The 23,966-nt window shown below is 45.7% G+C and overlaps 1 protein-coding gene across 3 annotated transcripts; it reads left to right on the plus strand.

Moving 5' to 3' along the window:
- Nucleotides 1–1,874: 1,874 nt before the first annotated feature.
- slc2a12 (solute carrier family 2 member 12) lies at nt 1,875–19,731 on the plus strand. Of its 3 annotated transcripts, XR_014612784.1 has the most exons (7): nt 1,875–2,366; nt 5,609–5,759; nt 8,950–10,248; nt 11,846–11,968; nt 16,684–16,816; nt 17,178–17,873; nt 18,017–19,731. XR_014612784.1 is itself a non-coding variant. In XM_084198759.1 (6 exons), exons 2-6 carry the CDS (start codon nt 5,624–5,626, stop codon nt 17,293–17,295), a joined length of 1,809 nt encoding a protein of 602 aa, XP_084054885.1. In that variant the 5' UTR covers nt 1,875–2,366; nt 5,609–5,623; the 3' UTR covers nt 17,296–17,903. The 3 variants fall into 3 exon arrangements, 2 of the variants coding, with proteins under 2 accessions (XP_084054885.1, XP_084054886.1); XM_084198759.1 differs by lacking the exon at nt 18,017–19,731 and having other exon boundaries at nt 17,178–17,903; XM_084198760.1 differs by lacking the exon at nt 18,017–19,731 and having other exon boundaries at nt 2,158–2,366; nt 11,846–12,023; nt 17,178–17,903.
- Nucleotides 19,732–23,966: the final 4,235 nt, after the last annotated feature.

The raw sequence follows: 23,966 nt of genomic DNA on the forward strand, positions 1-23,966 counted from the left end.
GTCTCCTACCTGACTTCGCCACACTCCCTCTTAGCCCCCCCCCCAAGAAATTATTGGGTAGTACCCACAGGCTTCCAGTCTTGCCTCCGTGCTGCCTCCTCATATCGCCGCCTCTCGGCTTTAGCTGCCTCCAGCTCTTCACGAGGACGGCGATATTCTCCCGGTTGTGCCCAAGGCCCCTTACCATCCAGAATCTCCTCCCATGTCCATGAATCCTTTATGGGTGGATATAAATCCTGTGTAGGTGGATCCTGTTGCCGCTTGACACGCCGCTTGGTCCTTTTATGGTGGGTTTTTCTGTCACGGTCGTCGTTAATAGAGGAAGCGGACCAAAGCGCAGCGTGTCCAAGAAACATGACTTTATTGAATTAACGTAACCAAACAAAAGACGACTCAATGAAGTCCAACAGTAACACTGACTGAAAAGGAACAAAAACCCACAAACCAAGGAGAAACCACACAGTTTAAATATGGCTCCCAATCAGAGATAACGAGCCGACAGCTGACACTCGTTACCTCCGATTGGGAGTCATATGACTAATCAAGAACAATCACCAAACATAGAAATGAACAACTAGAATACCCAACATAGAAATACACCCAAACAATGAAAATGAACAACCCTGGCTCAATAAACAAAGTCCATGGAGCCAGAGTGTCACACTCGTGATGCCATCTATTTTGTGAAGTGCACCAGTCCCTCCTGCAGCAAAGCAACCCCACAGCATGATGCTGCCACCCCCGTGCTTCACGGTTGGGATGGTGTTCTTCGGCTTCCAAGCAACCCACTTTTTCCTCCAAACACAACGATGATCATTATGGCCAAACAGTTCTATTTTTGTTTCATCAGACCAGAGGACATTTCTCCAAAAAGGTGTTTTACCACCCCTCCACGCCTTCAGCAGGCTGGAAAAGTGGGATTGATCTGTTTGTCTTTGTTTGATCCATTGGTTTGTTTCAGTTTTCAGGAGTTAAATCCTTTGACATATTGTTGATTTCAACATTTTTCAACTACAATGAAAGTGATACTGAACTTACACTGAGTGTACAAAACATTAAGAACACCTTGCTAATATTGAGTTGCACCCCACCTTTTGCCCTCAGAACAGCCTCAATTCATCGGGGCATGAACTCTACAAGGTGTCAAAAGCATTCCTCAGGAATTATCGTATTTTGTTGAATTTATATAACTTTTCGACCTCGCGTTCAATTGGGGACTTTTATTTTGAAGGCGAATCGCAAATTCCACTATTGTGGCTAATTCTTATTGTGGATAGCTTCACACAGGTCCGTGACTTCGTTTATAAGCGTGATCGGGTATTTCTATTAGAGAAGAAGTTTCTGCATATCTTCAGATCCGATTAGAGAGTTGAATAGCCACAGGTACAGGGTTGCAGATGTAATTACAGGGTACAGTGACATGTCTTGAGAGCCGAGCTCCAACAATGCAGGACAAAGTGAAATAAAACAGAATTAGATGATAAAAATAGAAATAATCATAATATATACATATTAACAACTTGTGCAATTATAAATGTCCATTGGGGTGGGGGCAGGGTAAACGTACTGTCTGTTATTAGGCTACTGATATTATAACATAGATATTACATAGCAATAGTGCATGAACTCTATTATCTACTGTTATTATGTCATAAAACTATAGACAATCAATGTCCGATACTTGATGTGATTGGACATTTGGGACAAAACAAGCTCTCCTATAGAGACTTCTGATCACTTGACTTTTTCTACCCATCTGTGATTTTGTGGACTGGCATTCAAAGGAAGGTTGGTTTATAATTACAGAAGAAGTTCAACCAGTTTACTTGTTTTGGCCACAGTTTCACCGCGCCAAAGCACTGTAGGCCTATCCCACTGGGCACAGACGTCATTTAAACTTATAGTTTAGTTTTATATTTGGTTGAGTTGAGTTGTCAACTAACTTGAATTCAACGTGAAATCAACAAAAAAAAATGGCACCATGTAATTGGATTTAGGTTAAAAGTTGGGTAAAAAAAAGACAATTCGCTTAACGTCGATTACTTTTTGCAAATCCAATACATTTTCCACGTTGATTTCTTTTTACGTGGCAACAACGTTGATTCAAGCAGGTTTTTCCCAGTGGGACGTGTGTTATTTGTGGTTGTAGTGAAATCTAAGGCCTGCAGTTTTTCTATTGGTGTGTTATGAACATGTAGGCGGATCTCTCCGGTCAAAAACAAGTACAGTGCACTGTATCAACCGGATCAACCGGAGAACGAGCGGAGTTGTTCTGAACAGACTACTAGTTTACTATTATTTTAAAGTTAGTTACTGCTACGAATGGACGGGTTTAGATAGCATCCAGCGCTCTCTATGCTGATCCGGTAAGTGACGAATACTGCGAATCAATCATCATATTCTTGATATGAATCAATACCTCAATTAGTTAGTACCCCTGCACACCGACTCGGTACTGCAACCCCGTGTATATATATATATAAATGATCGTTACTCATCGTGTATTTATTATTACGTGTTATTACTTTTCAATTATTTCTCTATTTTCTTTCTCTCTGCATTGTTGAGAAGAGCCAGTAAGTCAGCATTTCACTGTTAGTCAACACCTGTTGTTTACCAATTCGATTTGATGTCATCCCGAATCAAGACGTGAAGTCCGGGGTGCCCTAGTGGTTTGGAACAGGATTACTGTACTAGTTTACTCTGTCTATCCGATTCAAACGCTATGTGGAACGTCTTGTCAACGATGGAGACCAAGTTACGCGCTGGACCAGCTAGTTTATCTTCAGTTTGTTGCCCAGGCAAACAGGTAAGAGGTAAAGTAGGCTAGGTTAGAGAGGTAAAGTAGGCTAGGGTCGAGAGGTAAAGTAGGCTAGGGTCGAGAGGTAAAGTAGGCTAGGGTCGAGAGGTAAAGTAGGATAGGGTCGAGAGGTAAAGTAGGCTAGGGTCGAGAGGTAAAGTAGGATAGGGTCGAGAGGTAAAGTAGACTATGGTTGAGAGGTAAAGTAGGCTAGGTTAGAGAGGTAAAGTAGGCTAGGGTCGAGAGGTAAAGTAGGCTAGGGTCGAGAGGTAAAGTAGGCTAGGTTAGAGAGGTAAAGTAGGCTAGGGTCGAGAGGTAAAGTAGGCTAGGGTCGAGAGGTAAAGTAGGCTAGGTTAGAGAGGTAAAGTAGGATAGGGTCGAGAGGTAAAGTAGGCTAGGTTAGAGAGGTAAAGTAGGCTAGGGTCGAGAGGTAAAGTAGGCTAGGTTAGAGAGGTAAAGTAGGCTAGGGTCGAGAGGTAAAGTAGGCTAGGGTCGAGAGGTAAAGTAGGCTGGGTTAGAGAGGTAAAGTAGGCTAGGGTCGAGAGGTAAAGTAGGCTAGGGTCGAGAGGTAAAGTAGGATAGGGTCGAGAGGTAAAGTAGGCTAGGTTAGAGAGGTAAAGTAGGCTAGGGTCGAGAGGTAAAGTAGGCTAGGGTCGAGAGGTAAAGTAGGATAGGGTCGAGAGGTAAAGTAGACTAGGTTAGAGAGGTAAAGTAGGCTAGGGTCGAGAGGTAAAGTAGGCTAGGGTCGAGAGGTAAAGTAGGATAGGGTCGAGAGGTAAAGTAGGATAGGGTCGAGAGGTAAAGTAGGATAGGGTCGAGAGGTAAAGTAGGATAGGGTCGATAGGTAAAGTAGGATAGGGTCGAGAGGTAAAGTAGGATAGGGTCGAGAGGTAAAGTAGGATAGGGTCGAGAGGTAAAGTAGGATAGGGTAGAGACCAGTGTGTTGTAAACAACATTAGCATGAGCAACAAAAGAGGAATCCGCGCTTAGCCTTAAAAAAAAAAGTCCCAGTTGAAACTGATGCGAATGTATAGAAATGGTGTAATCATGCCACAATTGTACTTGATAATTCTAAACAATGTTGGAATGTTATATACATTCAACAAAATACAATAATTAGTTAATTTGACACAAAAAAAAAAAAAAAAACATCTGTTGAAATCACACTGTGGATGTATAAACTTCAGAATTGCAATGGGGGGGGGGGGGGATACTTATATTACAATGTACAGCCTTAATAATTACAAATATTAGCGTTGTAGGTCTTATTGCCGGACTTTGTGGGAAATCACCTTCCCAGTCAGTGGTTATTGGACATTCATATTGTATTGTACAGCCTTACATGTGGATCTTGGGTTGTGGGTTCGATTCCCACGGGGGGCCAGTATGAAAAAAAAAAGGTATGCACTCACTAACTGTTAAGTCGCTCTGGATAAGAGCGTCTGCTAAATGATGTAAATGTAAAATGTTGAGTCCCATGAAAGGGGATATCAGCCTACTCACTGACACTCACAGATTACAACTCTAAACTTCAACTGGAGGAAAAACCCTGCAGTCGGAGCTACGACCATTCGGGTTTTATTCTGTGGAGAGCTCTGCTACTGGCTGTAAATATAACCGGCATTACCGGTCGGCCTATAATCCTGTTAGTCACACATTTTCTGTGAGTTTTATTTGATGTTGGACACATTTGCGGTTTAAAAAAAATCAGAAATGCAGTACACAGACAAAATGCAAAAAATGAGATTTAGAAAAAAATGAAATGCGATACAAGGCCTTCTCTAATCAGCCTCAAATAACCATCCTGTAACCTATAATAACCGCACAGGAATGATTTAACTGTAGGTGTAGTTATGGTTATAGTTAGGTATAGTTCTGTCTCTAGTAGTGTCCCAAATGGCACCCTATTCCCTATATATAAGTATTCCGTATAGACGGGTTAGCTGACAACGCTTCAACGGGGCAGAAGGCCGTGTGTTGTTCTGGACGGCCAGACCACTAGCAGCCGTGACAAGAAACTACCAGGTGGTGAGATCCTAAGTGGCTCGTTTCAGCTCGTTTGATCTTGTTCTTGATACCGTGTCTTGTTTTGAGGCGATGTCACCTCATTTACTTATGCCAATGAGATATTTCTGTATTTAATTTTCAATAAATATGCTAACGTTTCTAAAAACATGTTTTCACTTTGTCACGGCGGCAGGTAGCTTAGTGGTTTAAGAGCGTTGTGCCAGTAACCGTAAAGGTCGCTGGTTCTAATCCCCGAGCCGACTAGCTGAAAAATCTGTCGATGTGCCCTTGAGCAAGGCACTTAACCCTAATTGCTCCTGTAAATCGCTCTGGATAAGAGCGTCTGCGAAATGACTCAAATATAAATGTAAAATGTCATTAGGGGGAATTGTGTGTAGAATCCATTTTGAATTCAGGCTGCAACACAACAAAGTGTGGAATAAGTCAAGGGGTAGAATGCTTTCTGAAGGGTACTGTATATAGTTAAAGCTCATCATTGTCTTCTTCTGCCTGTAGTTCTGTAACATGATTGACAGCAGAATAATGGTGTCAAAATGTCAAACGTTGTGCCTGTAGCAGGATGCAGATCTGTGACAGCCCTGAAGGGTCACACCTTGGCGTAATTGAAGGCCATTTTTAGTGGGTTGGAACCCTTCAGGAGGGTTGTAACGTGTGTTTGTGAGACGGGTCCTGAGTCTCGGTATGAGAAGGGGTTCTGCAGCGTGATGTCCTTTACAATCTGTCTATTGATGATGATGATGTTATATGTTCGTCCTCCTCTCCCCCTTCCCCCCTCCCCAGAGTCAGTAGGAGGTGATGAATCCCCCAGCTGAGATGTCCCCTCCCGTCGCCCCCGTCGCCACAGAGACACAGAGCATGACCTCTGACCCATCCCACCTCGGAGCTCTGGGAAATAATGTCCCCCTGAAAGCAGCCCCACCTAACACTACAGGTACTGAGTCGCACACGCGTGCGTACACACACACAAACATACAAACATGCTCACAGCCTCACACACACACACACACACACACACACACATACAAACATGCTCACAGCCTCACACACACACACACACACACATACAAACATGCTCACAGCCTCACACACACACACACACACACACAAACATACATACAGTGACTTCAGAAAGTATTCACACCCCTTTTTCACATTTTGTTGTGTTACAGCCTGAATTTTGTGTCACTGTCCTACACACAATACCCCATAATGTCATTCATTAATAAAAAATGAAAAGGTGAAATGTCTTGAGTCAATAATAGTGTTTAACGTGATTTTTGAATGACTACCTCATCTCTGTACCCCACACATACAATTATCTGTAAGGTCCCTCAGTCGAGCTGAATTTCAAACACAGATTCAACCACAAACACAGATTCAACCACAAAGACCAGGGAGGTTTTCCAAGGCCTCACAAAGAAGGGCACCTATTGGTAGCTGACATTGAATAGCCCTTTGAACATGGTGACATTATTAATTACACTTTGGATGGTGTATCAATACACCCAGTCACTACAAAGATGCAGGCGTCCTTCCTAACTCAGTTGCCGGAGGGGAAGGAAACCACTCAGGGATTTCACCATGAGGCCAATGGTGACTTTAAAACAGTTACACAGTTTAATGGCTGTGATAGGAGAACACTGAGGATGGATCAACAACATTGTAGTTACTCCACAATACTAACCTAATTGACAGAGTGAAAAGAAGGAAGCCTGTACAGAATAAATATATTCGAAAATATGTTTGTTTGCAACAAGTCACTAAAAGTAATACAAATAAATGGAATGGAGCTAAGCACAGCAATTCTAGAGGACCTGGTTCAGTCTGCTTTCCACCAGACACTGGGAGATGAATTCACCTTTCAGCAGGACAATAACCTAAAACACAAGGCCAAATCTACACTGGAGTTTCTTACCAAGAAGACAGTGAATGTTCCTGAGTGGCCGAGTTACAGTTTTGACTTAAATCTGCTTGAAAATCTATGGAAAGACTTGAAAATTGCTGTCAAGCAACGATCAACAATCAACTTGACAGAGCTTGAAGAATTTGAAAAATATTATAATAGAAAATATTGTACAATCCAGGTGTGGAAAGCTCTTAGAGACTTGCCCAGAAAGACTCACAGCTGTAATCGCTGCCAAAAGTGTTTCTAACATGTTGTCACGCCCTGGCGTGTTTCTAACATGTTGTCACACCCAGGGTGTGGATTTGCTATGTTTAGTTTTTCTATGTTTTTGTTCTAGATCGGTTAGATCTATGTTGGCCAGGGTGGTTCCCAATCAGAGGCAGCTGTAGCTCGTTGTCTCTGATTGGGGACCATACTTAGGCAGCCTGTTTTGCACTAGTCTTTGTGGGATCTTGATCCGTAAAGGTTTGTTGTGTTATAACCTCAGGACTTCACGTATCGTTTGTTTGTTGTTTTTGTCGTTAAGTACGTTAAATAAAGGTATGTACGCTTATCACGCTGCGCCTTGGTCTGTGTCTTCAGTCAACGGCCGTGACACATGTATTGACTCGGGTGGGAATACTTATCTAATCAAGATATATTCGTCTTTTTTTATTTCATATTTCTTTTATTCATGTTAGAATTTTTCTTCCACTGACATGACAGAGTATTTTGTGTAGATTGTTGACCAACAAAAAAAAAAGACAATTAAATCCATTTTAATCCCACTTATTAATTTAACTAAATGTGGAAAAAGTCAAGGGGAGTGAATACTTTCTGAAGGCCCTGTATAACAATACCATGCTAAACTTTATGAGTTTTTATTGACAAAAGAAATACACAAAAGTCACTGTGGTTTCTATGGTATGAACAGCAGTGGTTGCCCTGGGTGGTTGGCCAGGGTGGTTCCCAATCAGAGGCAGTGTGCGTGTGACCATATCAGAGGTTGTGTTGTGAATCAGTCAGTGTGTTATCAGGTGTTCCTTCTCTCACCCTGGCACAGGTGATAGTGCTATCACATAAACACACACACACACACGCACTTTCCACTTCCGGGAAGCGCTGAATTGCTAAGTCTTGAAACAGTGGTATTAGTCTGTGTGTTTACCTATGGCCTGTTAACGCCTCTAGTGTGTGTGTGTGTGTGTGTGTGTGTGTGTGTGTGTGTGTGTGTGTGTGTGTGTGTGTGTGTGTGTGTGTACTTATGGCCAGTTAAACCTTCCCCTACTGTGTCCGTAAGACGGCTTTAGTCCAGGAATCTGGGGAGGGGAATTTTAACATTAATTAACACATGAAGAGGGAAGGAATGTACCAGAAGAACCTTTTTCCCAGACGTGTCAAACCTCTCCTCTGGGACCCCAGACGTGTCAAACCTGTCCTCAGGGACCCCAGACATGTCAAACCTGTCCTCAGGGACCCCAGACGTGTCAAACCTGTCCTCAGGGACCCCAGACGTGTTAAACCTCTTCTCTGGGACCCCAGACATGTCAAACCTCTTCTCTGGGACCCCCAGACGTGTCAAACCTCTTCTCGGGGATCCCCAGACGTGTCAAACCTCTTCTCGGGGATCCCCAGACGTGTCAAACTTCTTCTCTGGGACCCCAGATGTGTCAAACCTCTTCTCGGGGACCCCAGACGTGTCAAACCTCTTTTCGGGGACCCCCAGACGTGTCAGACCTCTCCTCAGTTGTAGCCCTGAGCTAGCTTGTTGCATGCATAACTATATGAAAGTTTGAAAACCCCTGTCCCAGCGGACTCTCCTGGCTAAATAAACCACATGAACGGATGGTGGTTCCCAAGGATAATTTCTAAAACCCCTGTCTCAGCGGACTCTCCTGGCTAAATAAACCATATAAATGAATGACCTGATGTTCTGAGACACAACATAATGTTTATCCCCAATAATACATGACTGCTGAAGGAAAAAAATGTCTTAATGTTTTTGGCTCTTTAATTAAATATTCTTACCTAACCCCCCTCCCCCACTCCCCTTCTTACCTATCCCCCCTCCCCCCTCTTCTTACCCCCCCCCCCCTTCCCGCCCTTCCCCCCCCTCCCCTTCTTACCTCCCTCCCTCCCTCCCCCTCCCTCCCCTTCTTACCTATCCCACCTCCCCCCTCTTCTTACCCACCCCCCCTCCCCCCTCCCCCCCATCCTCCCTCCCCCTTCCCTCCAGGTTGTTCCTGGCTGGTCGTCCTAGCAGCGGTAGCTGCGTCTCTCAGTGGCCTGATGTTGGGTTATGAATTAGGCCTGACCTCCGGTGTCCTGCTCCAGCTAAGGGGTGTCCTCTCTCTGTCATGCCGGGAACAGGAGCTCCTGGTGGGGTCTCTGCTGCTGGGCTGTCTGGTGATCTCCATGGCTGGAGGCTGGGGCCTGGACCGCTACGGACGCCGCTGGGCCATGCTGCTGTCCGGAGGCCTGGTGGCCGGGGGCACCTTGCTGCTACTGCTCCCGGCCTCGCTCACCACGCTGTCGCTCGGCCGCGCCGTGGTTGGCATGGGGACAGCGTTGTCGGGAACGGCGGCGTGCATGTACATAGCGGAGATCGCGCCGCGGGAGCGCCGGGGGTTGTTAGTGACGCTGTACGAGCTGATGGTGGTTGTCGGGGTGTTGCTAGGGTTCGGGTGTAGCTACACGTTCTCTGCTCTGCCTAACGGGTGGAGATATACCTTCGGCCTTGTCCTACTGCCGGCCATTCTGCAGGCCGCTGCCCTCTTCCTCCTCCCACCCAGCCCGCGCTTCCTAGTTGCCAGGGGCGACTCGGAACGGGCCAAGGAGGTGCTGGCCCTTCTGAGGGGCATGGCCAGCAGGGAGGCTGTGGAGGAGGAGCTACGGGACATCCAGGCGGGGCTTAAGGAGGAGGCGGAGCATGGTTTCCGGGAGCTGTTCAGCGACAAGGCTAACCTGCGCTGGCGGTTGCTAATGGGCGTGGCTCTAGTGTTCCTCCAGCAGACTACGGGTCAGCCCAACCTCCTCTCCTACGCCTCGCCGCTACTCCGCAGCGTGGGTTTCCATAGCGACGCCGCCGCCAACCTGGCCTCCACAGGCTTCGGCGTGGTGAAAGTGGTGGGGACGGTTCCCGCCGTCCTACTGGTCGACAGGGTCGGGCCCAAGAGCTTCCTGTGTGTCGGTGCGGTCGCCATGGGGATGTCGCTGGTGACACTGGGGGTGGTGACCTTGCAGAGCCACACCCATCTCACCAGCCTATGCCAGAGCCCTGTGGGGCTAAACCACACCTACCAGGGGCAGAACTTAAACACTCCTTCCTCCGGATTGGACTATGGCTCTTTTAAATTAATCACGCCACCTCCCGGTGAAAGCCAATGGAATGGCAGTGACCCTGCGGAGGCTCTGAGGACTAAGAAAGAGGATGCTGGGATGGGGTCAGGGGTAAGGGGTCGGGGTCACATGAAGTGGATCTCACTTGTCAGCCTCCTGGTGTATGTAGCTGCTTTCTCCTTCAGCCTCGGACCAAGTAAGAACACACAGACACACACACCTACACACACCAAGCAGATTCTCATCATCATGGGATCTCAGGATATGAGAGAGAACAGTGTGTCACGGCAGCACACACAACGCTGTTGGGTCTCTGCCTCACTCTCATCAATCCCTCACATGACACCAAGAGAGATGGCGAGAGTGAGGGAGAGGTGGAGAGAGTGAGGGAGGGATAGGGAGAGATGGGGGGAGTGAGGGAGAGGTGGAGAGTGAGGGAGAGGTGGAGAGAGTGAGGGAGAGATGGAGAGAGTGAGGGAGTGAGGGAGAGATGGAGAGAGTGAGGGAGAGGTGGAGAAAGTGAGAGAGTATTGGGGAGAGTGAGGGAGAGATGGAGAGAGTGAGGGAGTAGGGAGAGATGGGGAGAGTGAGGGAGAGGTGGAGAGTGAGGGAGAGGTGGAGAGAGTGAGGGAGAGATGGAGAGAGTGAGGGAGTATTGGAGAGAGTGAGGGAGAGATGGAGAAAGTGAGAGAGTATTGGAGAGAGTGAGGGAGATATGACGAGAGTGAGGGAGAGATGGGGGGAGTGAGGGAGAGGTGGAGAGAGTGAGGGAGAGATGGGGGAGTGAGGGAGAGATGGAGAGAGTGAGGGAGAGATGGAGAGAGTGAGGGAGTGAGGGAATAGGGAGAGATGGCAAGAGTGAGGGTGAGATGGAGAGAGTGAGGGAGAGATGGAGAGAGTGAGGGAATATTGGAAAGAGTGAGGGAGAGATGGAGAGAGTGAGGGAGTATTGGAGAGAGTGAGGGAGAGGTGGAGAAAGTGAGAGAGTATTGGAGAGAGTGAGGGAGAGATGGCGAGAGTGAGGGAGAGATGGAGAGAGTGAGGGAGTAGGGAGAGGTGGAGAGAGTGAGGGAGAGATGGAAAGAGTGAGGGAGAAGGGAGAGATGGCGAGAGTGAGGGAGAGATGGAGAGAGTGAGGGAATAGGGAGAGATGGGGGGAGTGAGGGAGAGGTGGAGAGAGTGAGGGAGAGGTGGAGAGTGAGGGAGAAGTGGAGAGAGTGAGGGAGAGGTGGAGAGAGTGAGGGAGGGATGGGGGGAGTGAGGGAGAGGTGGAGAGTGAGGGAGAGGTGGAGAGAGTGAGGGAGGGATGGGGGAGAGGTGGAGAGTGAGGGAGAGGTGGAGAGAGTGAGGGAGAGGTGGAGAGTGAGGGAGAGGTGGAGAGAGTGAGGGAGGGATGGGGGGAGTGAGGGAGAGGTGGAGAGTGAGGGAGAGGTGGAGAGAGTGAGGGAGGGATGGGGGGAGTGAGGGAGAGGTGGAGAGTGAGGCTACAGAATAGCTCCAACTTTATGACTCTATGTTGAAATGCTGTAGGGTTAATGTGTTCCTGATTGACTGTTGATTGTGTAGGGCCTGTTATAAGACCTGTTATAAGACCTGTTATAAGACCTGTTATAAGGCCTGTTATAAGGCCTGCTATAAGGCCTGCTATAAGACCTGTTATAAGACCTTCTTTCATAACTGTATGTGTCACATTCCCTTGGTGATGTTTCTAATGCATTGTTCTTACTAGTGTGTGTGTGTGTGTGTGTGCGCGTGCGTGTGTGTGTGTGTGTGTGTGTGTGTGTGTGTTCCAGTGGTGTATGTGGTCCTGAGTGAGATCTTCCCTACAGGGATCAGAGGTAAAGCTGTGTCTGTGGTGTCTGCTGTAAACTGGGCCACCAACCTCCTCATGTCCATGAGCTTCCTCTCTGCCACAGGTACAGTACAGCTGAGGTTTGGTCCTCGTGTCCATGAGCTTCCTCTCTGCCACAGGTACAGTACAGCTGAGGTTTGGTCCGCCATAATCAGTCACAGGGAAGCACATTGAGTAATACATGATCTTACTGTAATAGAGGAGAAGTTAACCTTTCTTTCCCTTTTTATGTCTCAACAAGTTGCACGCAGAGTAGACGCTACTAAAACGGGAGTTTCAATGAACATTGATTCTGGAAAATGAATGCTCCGTTTGTACCCAGGTACCGCTAGCAGCATTTTAGCCACAGACGGTTATACCAGCTGTCTAGTCTGTGTTTTGTAAATGGCCAATAAGCATAAAACACAATTTATATAAGGAACTGGCAACTCGTTCTCATTCTGAGAAATAAGTACGGCCACTTGATTTCAACATCTGAACAAAGTGGACAGGCTAGCACGCTGTTCAAACAGTTAGCGACGGACAGAAGGGTGTGTTCATAACAATTCAACTGTTCTGCCTTGTTAGCTAGCGAATAGATCCAAGTTGGCTAAACTTGAAATATAAAAGGTTAGCTGGCTACTCACTAGCACCTGGGCTTGTGCTTGAGATATTGTTTATGAGACCTGTGGTAATTTTGCCTGATACAGTAAGGTAGTCATTATTAGTGAATGTGCATTATGCATGGTTCTGGTTAATCATTATTATGGTTCTGGTTAATAGAATTGTAGCGGGTGATTTGGTCAGGCGCAGGGGGTGTAAATCACAGAATAATGGTTTATTCGGCCGATACAGCGGTTCGCAGCAATGCGTAAAACAACTACAGTGTGACTTAACGGCGCATTGGGGAAAACAAAACACACGGGTGAATATCCCAGCGATATCGTACACAACGCTACACCGAGCTATCGACACCTCCACATGGAAACAATCACACACACAAAGACAAGGGGGGGCAGAGGGAACACAGGAACTGATGAGGGGATATGAACCAGGTGTGTGTAATAAACAAGACAAAACCAATGGAATGATGAGATGAGGAGCGGCAGTGGCTAGAAGGCCGGTGACGACGAACGCCGAAGCCTGCCCGAACAAGGAGAGGTGGCAGCTTCGGAGGAAGTCGTGACAAGAATGGTTCTGGTTACATTTGTAACCAAACAGGCATTATAGACAGACTTGAAAGCCAGATCAGTGATTATTGCAAAAAAGCAGGTTAAACTATTTTGATAAAATAATAAAATTATTAGTGGGTTTTATAATTGTGGAAGGCTTATATTTAGCCTAGGTATAATTTCACAAGCCCTGAATTCATTAGATTATTGCTAAACTGTTTGAAATGCAGTGTATTGATCTTTAATTGTACAACAAACCTTACTTAGAGAAACATAAAAAAAAAAAAAAAAGATACAGTTGAAGTCAAAGTTTACATACAGTTAGGTTGGAGTCATTAAAACTAGTTTTTCAACCACTCCACAAATGTCTTGTTAACAAACTATAGTTTTGGCAATTCGGTTAGGACATCTACTTTGAGCATGACACAAGTAATTTTTCCAACAATTGTTTATAGACAGATTATTTCACTTATAATTCACTGTATCACAATTCCAGTGGGTCAAAAGTTTCCATACACTAAGTTGACTGTGCCTTTAAAAAGTTTGGAAAATTACAGAAAATGATGTCATGGCTTTAGAAGCTTCTGATAGGCTAATTGACATCATTTGAGTCAGTTGGAGGTGTACCTGTGGATGTATTTCAAGGCCTACCTTAAACTCAGTGCCTCTTTGCTTGACATCATGGGAAAATCAAAAGAAATCAGCCAAGACCTCAGAAAAAGAATTGTAGACCTCCACAAGTCTGGTTCATCCTTGGGAGCAATTTCCAAACGCATGAAGGTACCACGTTCATCTGTACAAATAATAGTACGCAAGTATAAACACCATGGGACCACGCAGCCGTCATACCGCTCAGGAAGGAGACGTGTTCTGTCTCCTAGAGATGAACGTACTTTGGTGCGAAAAGTGCAAATCAATCCCAGAACAACAGCAAAGGACCTTGTGAAGATGCTGGAGGAAACAGGTACAAAAGTATCTATATCCACAGTAAAACGAGTCCTATATCGACATAACCTGAAAGACCGCTCAGCATGGTTGAAGCCAATGATCCAAAACCACCATAAAAAAGCCAGACTACGGTTTGCAACTGCACATGGGGACAAAGATCGTACTTTTTGGAGAAATGTCCTCTGGTCTGATGAAACAAAAATAGAACTGTTTGGCCATAATGACCATCGTTATGTTTGGAGGAAAAAGGGGAAGGCTTGCAAGCCGAAGAACACCATCCCAACTGTGAAGCACGGGGGTGGCAGCATCATGCTGTGGGGGTGCTTTGCTGCAGGAGGGACTGGTGCACTTCACAAAATAAATGGCATCATGAGGAAGGAAAATTATGTGGATATATTGAAGCAACATCTCAAGACACCAGTCAGGAAGTTAAAGCTTGGTCGCAAATCGGTCTTCCAAATGGACAATGACCCCAAGCATACATCCAAAGTTGTGGCAAAATGGCTTAAGGACAACAAAGTCAAGGTATTGGAGTTGCCATCACAAAGCCCTGACCTCAATCCTATAGAACATTTGTGGGCAGAACTGAAAAAGCGTGTGCGAGCAAGGAGGCCTACAAACCTGACTCAGTTACACCAGTTCTGTCAGGAGGAATGGGCCAAAATTCACCCAATTTCTTGTGGGAAGCTTGTGGAAGGCTACCCGAAACGTTTGACCCAAGTTAAACAATTTATAGGCAATGCTACCAAATACTAATTGAGTGTATGTAAACTTCTGACCCACTGGGAATGTGATGAAATAAATAAAAGCTGAAATAAATCATTCTCTCTACTATTATTCTGACATTTCACATTCTTAAAATAAAGTGGTGATCCTAACTGACCTAAGACAGGGAATTTTTACTAGGATTAAATGTCAGGAATTGTGAAAAACTTGAGTTTAAATGTATTTGGCTTCAACTATATACACAAAAGTATGTAGACAACCCTTCAAATTAGTGGATTCGGCTATTACAGACACAACCGCTGCTGATAGGTGTATAAAATCGAGCACACAGCCATGCAATCTCCATAGACAAACATTGGCAGAAGAATGGCGTTACTGAAGAGCTCAGTAACTTTCAGCGTGGCTCCATCATAGGATGCCACCTTTCCAACAGGTCAGTTCGTCAAATTTCTGCCCTGCTAGAGCTGCCCCGGTCAACTGTAAGTGCTGTTATTGTGAAGCGGAAACATATAGGAGCAACAACGGCTCAGCCGCAAAGTGGTCGGCCACACAAGCTCACAGAACGGGACCGCCGGAGTGCTGAAGCGCGTAGTGCGTAAAAATAGTCTTTCCTCAGTTGCAACACTCACTACCGCGTTCCAAACTGCCTCTGGAAGCAACTTCAGCACAAGTACTGTTCGTCGGGAGCTTCATGAAATGGGTTTCCATGGCCGAGCAGCCGCACACAAGCCTAAGATCACCATGCGCAATGCCAAGCGTCGGCTGGAGTGGTGTAAAGCTCGCCGCCATTGGACTCTGGAGCAGTGGAAACGCATTCTGTGGAGTGATGAATCACGCTTCACCATCTGGCAGTCCGAAGGGCAAATCTGGGATTGGCGGATGCCAGGAGAACTCTACCTGCCCCAATGCATAGTGCCAACTGTAAAGTTTGGTGGAGGAGGAATAATGGTCTGGGGCTGTTTTTCATGGTTCAGGCCTAGGCCCCTTAGTTCCAGTGAAGGGAAATCTTAACGCTACAGCATACAATGAAATTCTAGACTATTCTGTGCTTCCAACTTTGTGGCAACGGTTTGGGGAAGGCCCTTCCCTGTTTCAGCATGACAATGCCCCGGTGCACAAAGCGAGGTCCATACAGAAATGGTTTCTGAAGGACAGACGATTTTGACGTGCTACGCGCTTCAGCACTCGCCGGTCCCGTTTTGTGAGCTCGTGTGGCCTACCACTTCGCGGTTGAGCCGTTGTTGCTTCTAGATGTTTCCACTTCACAATAACAGCACTTACAGTTGACCGGGGCAGCTCGAGCTCCTCAACTGGCAGCTTCATTAAATAGTACCCGCAAAACACCAGCCTCAACGTCAACAGTGAAGAGGCGACTCCGGGATGCTGACCTTCTAGGCAGAGTTGCAAAGAAAAAAGCCATATCACAGACTGGCCAATAAAAATAAAATATTAAGATGGGCAGTCTGAGATATGGCTTTTTCTTTGCAACTCTGCCTAGAAGGTCAGCATCCTGTAGTCACCTCTTCACTGTTGACATTGCAAAAGGGTTTTCTAATGATCAATTAGCCTTTTAAAATGATAAACTTGGATTAGCAAACACAACGTGCCATTGGAACACAGGACTGATGGTTGCTGATAATGGGCCTCTGTACGCCTATGTAGATATTCCATTAAAAATCAGCCGTTTCCAGCTACAATAGCCATTTACAACATTAACAATGTCTACACTGTATTTCTGATCAATTTTATGTTATTTTAATGGACAAAAAAAATTGCTTTTCTTTCGAAAACAAGGACATTTCTAAGTGACCCCAAACTTTTGAACGGTAGTGTATGTGTAACATATATTATTGTCCCCCTGCAGAAAAGATGTGGAGGTGTGTAGTGTCTGTTACTTCCCCCCTGTAGAGAGGATGACAAGGGGTGTAACATTTATTATTGTCCCCCCTGGCAGAGAGGATTGGTGTTCCCAACGTGATGTTCCTGTACGCCACCATGAGCTTCATCCTGCTGGTCTTCGTCCTCCTCCTCATCCCAGAGACACAGGGACGCACACTGGAACAGATATCTAAAGAACTGGCCAAGAAGTAAACCCCCCCACCCACCCACACACCAGGGCCCATAGTGACGCATTAGGGACACAGTCAAGGATCTTTAGTCGCCACCCGGAACATTATCCTGTCTACCTAGAGTTATAGCCCTACCTACCAAAATGTTAGTTCAAGAGTTCTAGTGTAAGACGTGTTTTGACTTGGTCAATATTGGTCAAGACAAACTCTACTAGCTCTATACTCATCTCTCTCTCTCTCTCTCTCTCTCTCTGTCTCTCTCTCTCTCTCTCTCTCTCTCTCTCTCTCTACCTCTCTCTCTCTCTCTCTCTCTCTCTCTCTCTACCTCTCTCTCTCTCTCTCTCTCTCTCTCTCGCTCTCTGTCTCTCTCTCTACCTAGAAAGCAGCTGAAGGTGAGGTTCTGGCGTCGAGTGCAACCCCAGGAGACTCTGTTCACCATTCACAAGACCCCTGAACTCTCAACTCTGACCCCTCAACCTCTCACCGGCTTCGCCTAGCTGTCCACAGCAGAGGGACCAAGATCTGGGGAGAGAGAGGGAACGAGAGAAATGGAGAGGAGGGAGGGCGAGAAAGGAGGAGGAGAGAGATAGAGGGATGGTAGAAGGGGAAGAACAACCATGACTATGAAGTCACTTCCTCCTTCCCTCCCTCCCTCCCTTCCTCCTTCCCTCCCCCCCATTGAGAGAGCAGCCCTGAGGCCCAGATGGAACTCTTGCTCGCTGACCTCCGACCTCTGACCTGTCTGTCTGTCCTCTGGACTGCTAACTTGTTTGTACTGTTTTCAGACAAAATACACAGGATTTTACCTTTAAAAAAAAGAAGCCATTTTCTGTATGACCCCAATTCATTTAAACAGGGACTGTTTCAAGTTAGGGAGGTGTTAAACAATAGACGTGTTAATGAATTTACCTGGAAAAGAACACACCTCCATTCCAGTTTGATACTAGGTCTTGAGCTGGGTCAAAATGTACCACGTATTTGACCCGCTACCCCTTTTACATACCTATACAAAGAAGAAGGTAACGAATTGTAAAAATATGGGTTTAAGGTACTGTTTCCACAGTGCCTTCGGAAAGTATTCAGACCCTTATTCTAAAATGGATTTTTTTTTTAAGAAATCCTCATCAATCTACACACAATGACAAAGCGAAAACAGGTTTTTACAAACTTTTACAAATTTATAAACATTTTAAAACAGAAATACCTTATTTACACAAGTATTCAGACCCTTTGCTATGAGACTCGAAATTGAGCTCAGGTGCATCCTGTTTCCATTGATCGTCCTTGAGATGTTTCTACAAGTTGATTGGAGTCCACCTGTGGTAAATTCAATTGATTGGACATGATTTGGAAAGGCACACACCTGTCTATACAAGGTCCCACAGTTGACAGTGCATGTCAGAGCAAAAAACAAGCCATTAGGTCGAAGGAATTGTCCGTAGAAGGGCCTTGGTCAGGGAGGTGACCAAGAACCCGATGGTCACTCTGACAGAGCTCTAGAGTTCCTCTGTGGAGATGGGAGAACCTTCCAGAAGGACAACCGTCTCTGTAGCACTCCACCAATCAGGCCTTTGTGGTAGAGTGGCCAGACGGAAGCCACTCCTCAGTAAAAGGCACATGACAGCCCGCTTGGAGTTTGCCAAAAGGCACCTAAAGACTCTCAGACCATGAGAAACAAGATTCTCTGGTCTGATGAAACCAAGATTGAACTCTTTGGCCTGAATGCCAAGCGTCATTTCTTGAGGAAACCTGGCACCATCCCTACGGTGAAACATGGTTGAGGCAGAATCATGCTGTGGGGATGTTTTTCAGCGGGAGGGACTGGGAGACTAGTCAGGATCAAGGCAAAGATGAACGGAGCAAAGTACAGAGAGATCCTTGATAAAAAACCTGCTCCAGAGCACTCAGGACCTCAGACTGGGGCGAAGGATCACCTTCCAACAGGACAACGACCCTAAGCACACAGCCAAGACAACGCAGGAGTGGCTTCGGGACAAGTCTGTGAATGTCCTTGAGTGGCCCAACCAGAGCCCGGACGTGATCGAACATCGCTGGAGAGACCTGGAAATAGCTATGCAGCAACGCTCCCCATCTAACCTGACAGAGCTTGAGAGAATCTGCAGAGGAGAATGGGAGAAACTCCCCAAATACAGGTGTGCCAAGCTTGTAGGGTCATACCCAAAAAATAAATAAAAAGCTATAGTCAAAAAAAATAAAAAATAAAGACTTGAGGCTGTAATCGCTGCCAAAGGTGCTTCAACAAAGTACTGAGAAAAGGGTTTGAATACTTATGTAAATGTGATATTTCCGTTTATTTTTATTTTTAATACATTAGGAAAAATGTCTAAAAACCTGTTTTTGCTTTGTCATTATGGGGTATTGTGTGTAGATTTATGAGGGGAAAAAACGATGTAATCAATTTTAGAATAAGGCTGTAACCTAACAAAATCTGGAAAAAGTGAAGGGGTCTGAATACTTTACGAAGGCACCCTACCTAATGATAAGGTGGACAGGCTCATAGAATGACTGGAATGGAATCAATGGAATGGTATCCAACTCATTATGTGTTTTATACTGTTCCATTACTATGAGCCCGTTCTCCGATTAAAAGTGCCACCAGCCACCACTGATGTGGCTGTATCTGGGACTCACTTCAAAGGATTCCTGGCTGACCATACCTGTCTGTCCACAATGATCTGTTCTGGACAAATCAAATCAAATTTAATTTGCCACATGCGCCGAATACAACAGGTGTAGACCTTACAGTGAAATGCTTACTTACAAGCCCTTAACCAACAATGCATTTTAAACATAGAAAATAGAAAAGATGTTAAGTAAAAAAAAAATGAAAGCAAATAACTAAAGAGCAGCAGTAAAATAAAATAACAGTAGGGAGGCTATATACAGGGGGGTACCGGTGCAGAGTCGATGTGCAGGGGCACCGGCACTGGCTAGTCGAGGACATGGTTTACAGCAGCGTTTCTTAGTTCCAGTCCTCACAAGAAAACCTGAGTCAATTAGTCCACTAATCATCTAGCCAGTTGAATCAGGAGTGTATACATTAGTTGCAGATGTTGCAAAATGTTTTCTCTGTTGCAAAAATGTTGTGCAACAGAAACCGTTTACTCTAGGAAGCAGCAAATGGAACGAAATGGGGAGGGACCTACCTGAATTCGTCCAATAGAAACTCTTGCTTTCGATGCAAACCGTTTTCCATTTGGAGTTAACTGTTTCTGTTGCAAAGCGTTTTGCAACAAACTACACGTTTGGCAACAGACTAAACATTTTGCATTTAAATCCAACTTCTGAATACACCCCAGGTATGTTTGTCCCGGGCTACAATAAGAATTCGTATTGTTGGAGGTACTCGAAAAAACGAGTTGAAAAACACTGTCTTAAAGGCCCAGTGCAGTCAAAAACGTGATTTTCCTGTGTTTTATATATACTGAACAAAAATATAAACGCAACAACAATTTTACTGAGTTACAGTTCATATAAGGAAATCAGTCAATATAAATAAATTCATTAGGCCCTAATCTATGGATTTCACATGACTGGGCAGGGGCACACCCACTGTGGAGCCAGGCCCAGCCAATCAGAATGGGGTTTTCACCATAAAGGGCTTTATTACAGACAGAAATATACCTCAGTTTCATCAGCTGTCGGGGTGGCTGGTCTCAGACGATCCCGCAGGTGAAGAAGCCGGATGTGGAGGTCCTGGGCTGGCATGGTTACACATGGTCTGCAGTTGTGAGCCTGGTTGGAGGTACTGCCAAATTCTCTAAAACAACGTTGGAGGCAGCTTATGGTAGAGATATGAACATTCACCTTTCTGGCAAAAGCTCTGATGGACATTCCTGCAGTCAGCATGCCAATTGCACGCGCCCTCAAAACTTGGAGACATCTGTGGCATTGTGTTGTGTGACAAAACTGCACATTTTAGAGTGGCCTTTTATTGTCCCCAGCACAAGGTGCACCTGTGTAATGATCACGCTGTTTAATCAGCTTCTTGATATGCCACACCTGTCAGGTGGATGGATTATCTTGGCAAAGGAGAAATGCTCACTAACCTATGTAAGAATGCTGTTCATTGACTATAGCTCAGCATTCAACACCAAAGTACCCTCCAAGCTCATCATTAAGCCCGGGACCCTGGGTCTGAACCACGCCCTGTGCAACTGGGTCCTGGACTTCCTGACGGGCCGCCCCCAGGTGGTGAAGGTAGGAAACAACACATCCACTTTGCTGATCCTCAACACTGGGGCCCCACAAGGGTGCGTGCTCAGCCCCCTCCTGTACTCCCTGCACTCCCCAAGCACTCCTCCAACTCAATCATCAAGTTTGCAGATGACACAACAGTAGTAGGCTTGATTACCAACAATAACGAGACCGCCTACAGGGAGGAGGTGTGGGCTCTGGGAGTGTGGTGCCAGGAAAATAACCTCTCACTCAACATTAACAAAACTAAGGAGATGATCGTGGACTTCAGGAAACAGCAGAGGGTGCACCCCCCTATCCACATCGACGGGACCGCAGTGGAGAAGGTGGAAAGCTTCAAGTTCCTTGGCGTACACATCACTGACAAACTGAAATGGTCCACCCACACAGACAGTGTGGTGAAGAAGGCGCAACAGAGCCTCTTCAACCTCAGGAGGCTGAAGAAATTTGGCTTGGCACCTAAAACCCTCACACACCTTTACAGATGCACAATTGAGAGCATCCTGTCGGGCTGTATCACCGCCTGGTACGGCAACTGCACCGCCTGCAACCGCAAGGCTCTCCAGAGGGTGGTGCCGTCTGCCCAACTCATTACCAGGGGCAAACTACCCGCCCTCCAGGACACCTACAGCACCCGATGTCACAGGAAGGCCAAAAAGATCATCAAGGACATCAACCACCCGAGCCACTGCCTGTTCACCCCGCTATCATCCAGAAGGCGAGGTCAGCACAGGTACATCAAAGCTGGGACCGAGAGACTGAAAAACAGCTTCTATCTCAAGGCCATCAGACTGTTAAATAGCCATCACTAGCACATTAGAGGCTGCTGCTGCCTATTGAAATCACTGGCCACTTTAAGAAATGGAACACTAGTCACTTTAATAATGTTTACATATCTTGCATTACTCATCTCATATGTATATACTGTATTCTATACTATTCTACTGTACCTTAGTCCATGCCGCTCTGACATCATTGGGTATATGTTGTGAAATTGTTAGATATTACTTGTTAGATACTACTGCACTGTCGGAACTAGAAGCACAAGCATTTCGCTACACCCGCAATAACTTCTGCTAAACACGTCTATGTGACCAATAAAATGTGATTTGATTTAACAGGGATGTAAACAAATTTGTGCACAAAATTTGAGATAAATAAGCTTTTTGTGCGCATGGAAAATGTCTGGGATCTTTTATTTCAGCTCATGAAACATGGCACCAACACTTTACATGTTGCGTTTATATTTTTGTTCATATAGGTTGGAATAATACTGTGAAATGTTTATAATGTCATTGTAGTGTAATAGCTGTTTGAAAAGCCTGAAATTTCACCCTGTATTAGTGGGTTGGAGTTTTGGACTACATGGTGACATCAGGTTTGGGAAATTAGTTAGTAGACAAATTAAAAATAATGTTCAAAATAAACCTCTCTACCAATAACAGCCTTTTTTTCGGTTTTCATATCTTTGCTAAAAAGCTATGTTTGTTTATTTTTGACCATTTTAATTGAAAACAATCACAGTAAGGTATTTAATTGTTACCCGGAAATGATTTGATATTGACATAAAAAAAATGCCTCCATTGGATCTTTAAAGGACAACAGCAGTGGGTGTTCATCCTATCACCTCTGACCAGAACATCAGCTGTCATTTCCTGTTCATTTCCTGTTCATTTCCTGTTCATTTCCTGAGCCACCGGAGTTGCGAAACACTGCAGTGAGAAGACCAACATGTATGATAGCAACAACGTATGACCAGCCCGTCTGTAGCCTCTAATAGCCATCACCTCCTCCCTCCAACCAAGTGTCCCAAGTGGCACCCTATTCCCTATGTAGTGCATTACTTTTGACTAGAGCTCTATAGGTAGTGCACTGCATAGGGAATAGAGTGCTATGTGGTCTAAAGTAGTGCACTACATAGGGAATAGAGTGTAATGTGGTCTAAAGTAGTGCACTACATAGGGAATAGAGTGCTATGTGGTCTAAAGTAGTGCAATACATAGGGAATAGAGTGCTGTAGTGCACTACATAGGGAATAGAGTGCTATGTGGTCTAAAGTAGTGCACTACATAGAGTGCTGTTTGGAACACAGCCTAGGAGACCAAAGGGTGGCTGGGGTTTCTGCTGTACGTTGGGATGGGAGATGTTTTTGTATCTAAGTTGCCAAACTATTGACAGATAGACACACGAGGGCCCTTGCCGACCGAGACTCGCTCTCTGAGGCCGACGTGTGTAAGGTTTTTAATCAGGTCAACACTCGCAAGTCCGCGGGGCAGGGCGGTATTCTAGGCTGCGTTCTCAGAGCGTACGCAGAACAGCTGGCAGGCATATTCACGGTCATTTCCAACCTCTCCTTGTCCCAGTCTGTTATCCCCGCATTTCAAGATGACCACCATCTTTCCTGTTCCCAACAACTCTTAAGGTTTCAACAATGGCTATCGTCCTGTAGCACTCAACCTCTGTAATCATGAAGTGCTTTGAAAAGCTGGTTATGGCACACATCAACTCCATCATCACAAACACCATAGACCCACTCCAATTTGAATACCGTCCCAACAGATCCATAGACGATGCAATCTCAATTGCTCTCCACACTGCCCTCACCCACCTAGATAAGAGGAATACCTGTGTGAGAATGCTGTTCATAGACTACAGCCCTGTCGAGCAACAACCTCTCCCTCAACGTCAGTTAGACCAAGGAGCTGATTGTGGACTACAGGAAATGGGGGGGGGGGGGGGGGGTCGAGCACGCCCCCATCCACATCGACAGGGCTGTGGTGGAGCGGGTTGAGAGCTTCAAGTTCCTCAGTCCACATCACTAAAGACTTAAAATGGTCCACACGCAAGCACACGGTTGTGAAGAAGGTGGGACAGCGCCTCTTCACCCTCAGGAAAGATTTATCATGGGCCCTCAAATCCTCAAGAAGTTATACAGCTGCACCATTAAGAG

The sequence above is a fragment of the Coregonus lavaretus genome (genome assembly GCF_964263955.1).
Source record: "Coregonus lavaretus genome assembly, contig: HAP1_SCAFFOLD_2563, whole genome shotgun sequence".
Classification (NCBI taxonomy): Eukaryota; Metazoa; Chordata; class Actinopteri; order Salmoniformes; family Salmonidae; genus Coregonus; species Coregonus lavaretus.

Excerpts from the sequence above, each read along its gene's own strand:
- slc2a12 (XM_084198759.1), top strand. The coding sequence starts at position 5,624 with ATGAATCCCCCAGCTGAGATGTCCCCTCCCGTCGCCCCCGTCGCCACA. Across the intron at positions 10,249-11,845 it reads CTCCTTCAGCCTCGGACCAA|TGGTGTATGTGGTCCTGAGT; the intron begins GTAAGAACACAC and ends TGTGTGTTCCAG. Across the intron at positions 16,817-17,177 it reads TCTAAAGAACTGGCCAAGAA|AAAGCAGCTGAAGGTGAGGT; the intron begins GTAAACCCCCCC and ends CTCTCTACCTAG.